The sequence below is a fragment of the Ursus maritimus genome, assembly GCF_017311325.1.
Source record: "Ursus maritimus isolate PB19 chromosome X unlocalized genomic scaffold, ASM1731132v1 scaffold_X1, whole genome shotgun sequence".
NCBI classification, from domain to species: domain Eukaryota; kingdom Metazoa; phylum Chordata; class Mammalia; order Carnivora; family Ursidae; genus Ursus; species Ursus maritimus.
In genome coordinates this window covers 33996795-34007343 of record NW_024423319.1, presented here as the reverse complement: position 1 = coordinate 34007343, position 10549 = coordinate 33996795, and the positions used below count along the sequence as shown (strand labels likewise).

The window sequence follows — 10549 nt, the reverse complement described above, 5'->3', positions numbered from 1 at the left end:
TTGTCTTTCTCTGCTTGACTTATTTCACTTAGCATTATCTCCTCCAGTGCCGTCCATGTTGCAGCAAATGTTGAGAACTCGTTCTTTCTGATAGCTGAGTAATATTCCATTGTATATATGGACCACAACTTCTTAATCCAGTCATCTGTTGAAGGGCATCTCGGCTCCTTCCACGATTTAGCTATTGTGGACATTGCTGCTATGAACATTGGGGTGCATATAGCCCTTCTCTTCACTACGTCTGTATCTTTGGGGTAAATACCCAGTAGAAGCACCTGCCTTTGGCTCAGGTCATGATCTCCAGGTCCTGGGATCAAGCCCCGCACTGGGCTCCCTGCTCAGCAGAGAGCCTGCTTCTCCATCTCCCTCTACCCCTCTGCCCTGTTCGTACTCTGTCTCACTATCTCAAATAAATAAAATATTTTTTAAAAATTAAAAACATTTTAAAAAGTAAAACATAGTTAACACTGAATGCTCATCTTCCAATCAGAGTCTACCCAAAGATTTACAATGGAGTCCAAATGTCTGTCAGCAGGAAAAATGAAAGTAGCAATTGCATCACGATCAAGTTTTAATATAGCCACTATGTCATGTTTATTCAATGATATGTATGATTACAGAATTTTTCCATATACGTAGCTGTTTTATAAATGACTTTAAAAGCAGCTTAAGCACATTCATTAGATAACTGCTACGGTTAAAGCTGGAACTCAGTAAAACGTACCAAAGGAAGGTATTCATTTTCATGTTCAGAAAGCATTATTCATCTGATTGTGAAGAACTCCAGTATGCACATAATAAATTAATATTTATATGATCATTTTGTTAGAAAAGTAACAGTTACCTGTGATACACCCAACTTTTTACAAGCATCAAGAAAATTTTCTACATTTCTTCGACATTTTGCCATGCTCAGTTTAGGCTGTAAAGGAAAAGGAAAAAGGCATTTTTTCAGGCATATTTATACAGAAATTTACCAATATAAAACTTAATTTTATTGAGGTATATTATTTAAAGAAGGTTTCAAGAAGCTTTATCTTTCTTTAGAGAACTAACAAACTACAGACAAAACTTACCACTGCTGGTGATGGCACGTGAATACTAGCTACAGAGCGTGGCCTTATGTGATTGGCTAAATGGCAAAGAACAACCCCATCCATCAGTGCAGCTCCAATGTCATCAGGCAAAATTACTTTTAACCTGGACTCGAGATTCTATAAAGAAACAGGTATAAATCACAGATATTTTATGTAAATATATATGCTATAAATTTATATTACTAATCATTATATACTCCAAATTTTAAAAAGCTTTGCAAATAAAATTCAGATATCTTGCTAATTTTCCAAGTTAAATCCATATCCATTTCTACAAAGCAGATCTGTAAGGTCAAGCTTACTTACATTGCGAAGTTGTCGTATTTGCTCTCGTTCTTCCCGTAGATGTTCCATTTTTCTTCTCATTGTAAATCCTGGATCTGCTGCCCCATATTCCTGGCGAGATGAGCGGCTAAAAGCTATAAAAACAGAAATTTCCTAGCTTATCACAAGGCTAATAAGAAGACTCAACCAGCGGTGAGAAAAGAGGCATGATAAAAAAGAATCAGTACAAAACTACATAAAACACTATTACTTATTAATACATTCTAAATATTTTTTATAGAATATAATTGAAATCTATTTATCTGCACAATTGAAAGCAACAGGGAAGACAACTGTAACGGTTTCTACCACCTATACGTGTTCTTATTTAAACATACGTTATTAGAAACTTATGATCCAGGTTAAAAATTATTGAACATAAATCAGCCTTTATTACCTTTAAAGAAAAAGGAAATTATTCTTGAAGGTCAATACAGTTATTCAGGAATAAAAACTATAATTCAATACCTTGCCAAGTAACATGGATCCATTTTCTTTTGGGTTTGCCAAATGCGAAAAGATCCCTTTTTAAAACCACAATATAATGGAGTGCTATAATTTCAAACAGTGTTTGGTCTGCTGGCAGAGTGGTCATTCTAATAGCAGTCACAGTAGAGTAGAAATAAGACTGCAGTATATCTAAGGCAAAAAGCTGAGGTTTCAGGAGCTTGAAGGTAAAGAGGAAGAAAGAAATGGGGAATGGGAATTGGAAAGACAAATAAGGTTAAGAGAAAATTACTTTTAGGAGAGGGGAAAGAATCTATGTGTACTTAAAACTATGGACTCAATCCCACTTAAGCTGAAAAACTCTAGTTTCACATATAACCAAAAAATTTTATTTGCAGAATATATACTTACCTGATCTAGGCTTCAAGCCAAAAGGACCATGTGAAAAACCATCGGTTCTATCATATTCCTAAAAAAAAAGAAAAGAAATAAAACCACTTTTCTTTTAAAATAACCAAGGTAGTTATTCATATCCATTTCAATTTTAGAAGTATTTGTTTCCATAATTAGTGGAGTACAGAAAAGCAAAATGCATTTCAATTCAAATTGATACATTTCACTTTTAAAAGGTCTACAAATATTTGCTAATTGATCTGACTACATAAGCTTTTAAATACTTCTCTCTCATAGTATAAGTAAAAATTACTGAATTATATAAAATAAACAGGTACTGGGGGTGCCTGGGTGGCTCAGTCAGTTAGGCGTCTGCCTTCAGCTAGGGTCATGATCCCAGGGTCCTGGGATGGAGCCCCACATCTGGCTCCCTGCTCAGCAGGGAGCTGCTTCTCCCTCTGTCCCTCCCCTCTGCTTGTGCTCTCTCTCTTACTCTCTTTCGCTCTTTCTCTCAAATAAATAAATAAAATCTTAAAAAAAAAAAACCAATAAATAGTTTTGTTTTTTTTTTTTAATGAAGAACCAGATTAAAGCCTCCACAAAGTGAAATACGTTTCAGTGAAAAAATAAGTGAAATTAGCAACATTCACTCAGTATCTACTATGGGCTTGACATTTAGTAGATAAAATGAGGCAAACCTGCACATTCATACTGATAGGGGGTGAAAGGTGATACTAATAAATGATAAATTATCATCTATTTGAATACATTGTTTTGAAGTGCTTTCACATAGTGGTGTGCTGTGGAAAGAAATAGTATATTTTAAAAATCTAGGGGAAAAAATTACAAAATTAGAAAGCTTAGGCTAACTTTTGAGTAAAACATTTAATTTCTCAGGGCTCTTGGGTGGCTTAGTCGGTTAGGCACCTGCCTTCGGCTCAGGTCATGATCAGGGTCCTGGGATCAAGCCCTGCATTGGGCTCCCTGCTTGCTCAGTGGGGATCCTGTTTCTCCCTCTCCCTCTGCCCCCCTGCTTGTGCTCTCTTTCTATCTCAAATAAATGAATAAAATCTTTAAAAAAATTTAATTTCTGGGACTATTTCTTCATATTTAAGATGGGGTGTTTGTGTGAACATTAACTAAGATAATGAAAAGAAAGCACTTTAGAAATTGTACAGTGATAAGAAAACATAATTTCAGTCATACGTTATTTAATATTTGCAATAACTGTGAAGCAGCTAAAGTCTGAGCCTCAGTCATTTGTCTACCATTTATTGACTGGGATCTTTGGGAAAGGCTACCAATCTCTTTAGCTATAAAATCATGATAATACCCAACTCATGGGACAACTTTAGGTTCAAATGTACAGGCAAGCACTTTGTTAATAGTATAGTACTAGGAGTGCCTGGGTGGCTCAGTCGGTTAAGTGTCTGACTCTTGATTTCAGCTCAGGTCTTGATCTCAGGGTCAGGAGTTCAGGCCCTGCATTGGGTTCTAAGCTGGGCATGGAACCTACTTAAAATAAAAAAACAAAAAAAAACAGTATAGTACTATACTAGTGGTGCCTGGCTGGCTCAGTCAGTAGAGCATGTGACTCTTGATCTCAGGGTCATAAGTTCAAGCCCCACGTTGTGTGAAGCCTACTTAAATATTTTTTTAATTTTTTAAAAATAATACTATATTGTTTTTACCATTTTCTTTCACAGGTGAAATGGAAGTAATCAGAATTTTGTTGATTCTCTAAATCTTCTGTTGATTAACATGTTATATGCAGTTCAAGTTGAATGTTAGTTGAGCCACCAAAACACATGCTCATCACCCTATCCATCCACAAGCTCACAGTTTGTCTTCATTATTTTGAATAAAGTATTATAAATTCCCCAAAATTTCACTTACCCAAATGTAAGCAAAATGTATTATAAAAGCAATATAATTTATTTAAGAAAACTGGCAGTAATACTCTCCCCATGAGCACAGATCATAAAATCATAAGGCAACTAGGGAACTAGTCACTGATATGCTTACATTTATTATAACTGAAAGTAAAAGAAAGGATTAACAAGAGCATGTGATAAAGACTAATTTTAGGATATTCTAACTTAAATTACTTTCTAAAAGAACACAAGCCATTTTACTTGCCATATAAATAATTTAGAAACATGTTTATAAAGCTAATATCCAAATCCATTTAAAAGTTTTGTAATGCAACTCACCCAAAACAAAAGACAAATGATCTTGGCTTTTAAAAAAAAATTGACACCACCTATATAAAATGAAATACTATCTATGTAATTAACCAAAGTTAGATAATGAATATGGATGATCCAAACATTTAGACAAAGTTCTGAATTCACCAATTCACCAAGTGAATATATAATCATTTATTTACTAATGCCAAAACACTTTTAGAATACTGAATAAGGTAATATGAAGTAGAAATGATAGTGCTCCAATTTTTTTTAAATTTATCTCTTGTAAAGCAATGGGTTTAACTAAGTTAGAAGAATTGATCACTCAAGCCACCAGAATATTTGGGTGAGATCTCACAAATGCTAACTTTCATCCACCCCTTCTCCCTATGCTCCCCCTTAGGTTTAAGATGCCAGGAAATGTGTACCCTCCTGTCGATAGGAACAACCCACCGCAGGGAAGTTTCTCGTGGAAAAAGGAAGTTTCTCTTGCATTGCTTTCAGGCCTAACTGGTTACGAGAAAAACCAAAGGCCATTGCACAATGCTGACGTACTTCTTTCAAATTTAAAATTGCAAAGCTGTTCTTATCATTTATTTCAAAATATAGATGAATTATGCAACATAAGAATTTTATAAGGTGAAGTCTTCTCTATGCTCTATAGGCATTTTCCAGTAAGTAATTCAGGTGATATTATTATTATGAATATTTGTACAAAAGATGGTGGTCTTAGAATTTTTTATAGGCTAGGTTTGTACGAATTCACCTACTGTGGATTGTTTAATAAGGGTGAATAAATTATATTGTTTAAAAGAAAAAGAAAGATGATATTAGAGAGAAGAGACAAGGAAGAAACCTATGTAATCATATATAAAAACAGAATTTGTACCTCAGATGATACCGGAGATTGTGGTGACATATTAGCATTATCACTGTCTTGCTAAAATATAAAAATAAAAAGATGAAAGATGAAATTAAAATACAAATGATGATTTAGACATGTAAAAGAAAAACTGAAAATTGTTTTGATCAACTGATAAAGGAAGAATCTGGAAAACACCATCAACCACCTTGCCAGTCAAAGTGTGGTCTGTGAGAACCAACAGCATCAGCACCCTCTTGGAGCCTGTGAGAAGTGCAGAATCTCAGGCCAACCCTAGACCTGCTGAACCAGACTCAATATTTCAATAAGATCCCCAGGTGATTGATTCATAAGCACTTTAAGGTATCAGAAGTACTATCTATCCACATCAAATATTCCTATAAATCTATTTCCTTTAAATAACAAAAATGAAAAGAATCTTTCCATAGTTCTTAGAAGAGATCCATATGTAGGATTAATTACTGATGGGAAATGCCAACAAGATGCTACAATCTGAAAGAGGTACATGGAGGCATACAAAAATTCCATCACCCCAAGTAAGAATGTTTTATGTGGAAAATTATGTGTATCTAATATAGACGTAGAAGTAATTACAAAGAACTTAACTGCATAAAGTATTAAATGATCAATGTTTTTTGAATGACTACTACCAACCAAATACAAAAATCTTCACATTTAACCTTGAATATGCATACCACATAGGACATTTATTCATTATTCAACAAAAGATTATGGACTGCCTACTATAGGTCAGACAAGGTGCTAGACAGTGGGAATATTAAAATGTAGTAAAATATCATCCACTCAAGGATCTCTCGGTCTAGGGGGAAAAGAGATTCATTTGTACAGGTAATACAACCTTCTCAGTACCGTGACAGAGCTATGCATGGCATATTATGAGGCACAGGTAAGGAGCACTTGGGGAAATGGCAGGGGTGGTGGAGAAAGGCGAATTTCCTGAGAAAGTGAAAAACTGAGCAGGTGTTTACCAGAAAGAGAAGGAAGGGAACAACATTCCAAGATGTCCGAAAGGACAAGGACGAAGGCACAGAAGCAAAAATGAAAGAAAACCTTTGAGCAGTCCACATTGCTGGAGAATACAGTGAAAGAAAGAGAAAGCAAGACACGTCATGAGCTGAGGCTGATGTGCTAAAGCAGAGGCCTGATCAGGAAGGACCAAGAATTTACCTTCCAAGTGACAGGGACACGGTGAAGCTTTGCCTGAGCCCATTTTTGTGTTCTTTGGTGCAATCATTAGGGCTGCAGGAAGGAAAACGGACTAGAGAAAGGGAAAAGAACAAGGATGCTATTGCGGTAATACAGGCAAAAAATGCTAAGGGCCTCTGCCAGAGCAGAGAAAGCAGAAACGCAGGTGGGAAATGTATTCAAAATATTTCAGTATCAGAAAGAAAAAGTAGGTCTTTGGTAACTGATTAGATATTAAGGCAGACAGGACCAAAGTGGATATAAAATACAAAGGGGCAGGAACAATGATAGTCAAGCTGCACCTCTAGCTCAGGGTTCAACAAACATTTTCCATGTGATGCCATTTCCTAAAATTAAAGTTTTCAGAAGCCCTGCCAAGTACTCAACATCAAATTAACTACCAATCCCTCCAATCAAAAAGATACAAAGCTTAAGTATTTATGGTGATGATACCGTATCATTTTAAAAATGCTAGGCTGCTGCATAATTTAAAATGGTGAGATAAGGGTGCCTGGGTGGCTCAGTTGGTTAAGTGTCTGCCTTCGGCTCAGGTTCTGATCCCAGGGTCCTGGGATCAAGCCCTGCATCGGGCTCCCTGCTTAGTGGGTAGTCTGCTTCTCCCTCTGCCTCTACCTGCTGCTCCCCCTGCTTGTGCTGTCAAATAAATAAATAAATAAAATCTTTTTTAAAAAATACATAAATAATAAAATGGCAAGATAGAGAAATTTATAATAACGCACAAACTGTAGCAATTTAATTTCAAATGTTAAAACAGTACACAAAATTTGTAGAAAACGATTAATAAATTCCAGAAGAATCTCAACTGACCACGAGGTTGATTTAGGAAGACAAAAGATGAGAAAATGTAAAAGACAAATGTTAATAAAATTCTAAAACTGAACTACTAGAAATTCTGTCAAAATAAAGGATACATGGAAATTACATAATTAATAATTATGTAATATATGTAATATATTACATATGTAATATACACATTATGTAATAATATTACATAATTAATAATTAATAATTGCATGATGATGGTCGGTTTTTATTATTGGAAAAAACCCATGCCTTAAATCACTAACCAAGAAACTGACAGAGGTATTACATTTTACTCTGAATGAGCCAACTACATATGAAAAGTAAACATTTTAAATAATTGTTACAATTACCCTCTTTTCTCACCTCATCGTTTTCATTGCCACTTGAACTCTTCCTTGATGATTTATACTGAAAAATATTTAAAACACACAGTTTATTTTTCTTTGTACATATGAGTTCTCTACCAGTAAATTATATGTGACATTTATTCATATTTTGGTACTTTTATTAAATTATCTGACACTAACTTTAATTACATAACAGTTTAAACAGTCCTACCACTTACTAATAGCTAACATATACAGTGCTTTCATGTGCAAGGCATCTTTCTATATATCTGTTAACATTTCCTTACTGAGCCAGTCCACTTCCCATTCATTCAGGTTTTCTATCTGAAGGTTGTCTTAAGCTCTGCATTTTTCTTAATCCACTATATCCAAAACATCATTGTCAATTCTTTCTGTAATGTCTCTCTGAAGAACCTAGGCCCCCACTACCTCACACCTAGTGAGTAATTTCACCATTCAAAAATGCCATCTATTGTTAAGAAACCTACTGATTTCAGATAAGAAAAACCATTATGTTAGGTATATATATGGACTATACAATAACAGTAATAGTGATAATAGCTAATACTTACATAAGTGTTTACTATACACCAGGCACTGACAAAAGTGTGTTACATGTATCAACCCACTTAATCGTCCTAACAAAGCTAAAGTAAATACTATTATCTGCATTTTATACTGAGGCACCAAGGTCATATGCTTAAAATAAAAAATGCTAGTATGTGAAAAAGCGCTTGTTTTTAGAATCCAGAATCAAAGAAATACAGTGTGACAATCACTAGAGTTCTTATTGTAAAGTCCTCTAGGGTTCTTATTCCTAAATCCTCCTCACCACAAATAATCCTGCAAATCAGTGGCAGATTAACACACTCATAACACTACTTGCAACTCATGACTCCCCTATTGAAAAACCTACATTCAAATTATGTTCAATTTTTCTTTACCTGGCATTCAAAGTTCTATTTAATGGCCTTTACTTATATAGCTTTATATTCCATAACTCTTGGAAAACTAGATAATCTACCTGATAGCTCAACCACAGACTGGGAGGCAAGCAGTATTAGGGATTACGAATACCAGACCTAAATTCCTTCATTGTCTCTCCAGTGATTTATGACAACTATCACTAATCTACCAGGGTGCTCTTTCCAGCTGACCCCAGACATAGTCTCAATATGTTTGCAACCCAATGTTCGAGATAGCCACTGAATGGAGTTGGTCTGTAGGAAAAAACCTACGTGCCATCCCTAGGCATGATGCTTGCTGACAATATGTATTCTTGGTTCTATTCTACTTCAATAAAAGAGTGACATTTGTACGGCAGACCCTAGGACCTGCAGATGGCATTAGTCATAACAGTAAAGGAGAAGAAACTCATGGACGTCAAAACAAAGAAGCTGCCAAGTTGAATACTGTTGCAGGATCTCACCCCTAAAGGCACTGTTGGAGTGTTTCAAAGAGGTTACTACCAGTATTACAAGTCAGTCTGTCAATGTAAAGAAAGGGAACATCACTGGGGTTTCTATGTTGCTGGCACCTTAGGTGCTTTTCAACTACTGCCTATCATACAAGGAATTAAAAAATAAACAGCTGGGGCGCCTGGGTGGCACAGTGGTTAAGCGTCTGCCTTCAGCTCAGGGCGTGATCCCAGCGTTATGGGATCGAGCCCCACGTCAGGCTCCTCCGCTGGGAGCCTGCTTCTTCCTCTCCCACTCCCCCTGCTTGTGTTCCCTCTCTCGCTGGCTGTCTCTATCTCTGTCAAATAAATAAATAAAATCTTTAAAAAAAAAAAACTTAAAAAATAAAAAAATAAACAGCTACACATGTACCACTGAAGAGGGCCCAGTGTGGAGGGCTCAGTCTGCATTCCTGACCATCACCTTCTTTGTCATCCCTGGTATTTGCTGAATCCTTTCTTATTTCAACTGAGAATTAATACCTGATAAAAAATGACTGGTACAAAAACAAAACAAAAGAAGGACATTTGATTCCTTAAATGTATATTCTGTGGCAAGTGTTATTCTCATAACCACTTCACATTATCAAGTAATTCGGTAGTTATAAGAATCCTGTAAAAGAAGATACTATTAGAGTCATTTGAGGATAGAAAAAAATTAAGCTCAGCAAGGTTAGGTGATTTGTCAAAGTCACACAGTTAGTCAATATCCAAGTTAAAAACTGGAACCAAAGTGTTTTGATCCGAGAAGCCAAGGCTCTTAACCACTATGCTATACTACCATGTCTAATTCCTGAATGATTAGAAGTTTGCCAGGAATAAAAGGGGCTTGTGGGCATTCTCAGAAGAAGGAAAACACAAAGGAATAAAAAAGCTCAGCCTATGCAAAAAACAAAGGGTAGCAGTATGGTGGGGTGCCTGGGTGACACAGTCGATGAAGCATCAAACTCTTGGTTTTGGCTCAAGTCATATCTCAAGGTTGTGAGACTGAGGGGCGCCTGGGTGGCACAGCGGTTGGGCGTCTGCCTTTGGCTCGGGGCGTGATCCCGGTGCTGTGAGATCGAGCCCCACATGAGGCTCCTCCCCTACGGGCCTGCTTCTTCCTCTCCCACTCCCCCTGCTTGTGTTCCCTCTCTCGCTGGCTGTCTCTATCCTGTCGAATAAATAAATAAAATCTTTAAAAAAAAAAAAAAATCAAGGTTGTGAGACTGAGGCCCCCACTGGGCTCCACACTCAGTGGGGAGTCTGCTTGAGATTCCTCTCTCCCTCTTCCTCTGCCCCTCCCCACCCATGCTCTCTCTCTCACTCTCTCTCTCTAAAAATAAATAAATAAATAAATAAATAAATAAATAAATAAATAAATAAATCTTTTAAAAATAATA

General features: G+C 36.2%; 1 protein-coding gene and 1 non-coding gene across 3 annotated transcripts in view; both read right to left on the bottom strand.

Moving 5' to 3' along the window:
* LRCH2 (leucine rich repeats and calponin homology domain containing 2) overlaps positions 1 to 10549 on the bottom strand; it is a 127676-nt gene that overhangs the window by 22387 nt on the left and 94740 nt on the right. The window contains exons 15-20 of one of the 2 annotated variants that reach the window (XM_040628924.1): positions 7728 to 7772; positions 5340 to 5390; positions 2280 to 2337; positions 1404 to 1516; positions 1077 to 1214; positions 845 to 922 (exon numbers count right to left, since the gene is read on the bottom strand). In XM_040628924.1, the coding sequence (XP_040484858.1) occupies positions 845 to 922; positions 1077 to 1214; positions 1404 to 1516; positions 2280 to 2337; positions 5340 to 5390; positions 7728 to 7772 (483 nt within the window). The remainder of the gene's footprint in view (positions 1 to 844; positions 923 to 1076; positions 1215 to 1403; positions 1517 to 2279; positions 2338 to 5339; positions 5391 to 7727; positions 7773 to 10549) is intronic. The other variant, XM_040628926.1, reaches the window with a different exon arrangement.
* On the bottom strand, positions 4871 to 4999 carry LOC121103879. Its single transcript, XR_005836170.1, has one exon. It is a non-coding gene; the product is annotated as a small nucleolar RNA SNORA35 (small nucleolar RNA).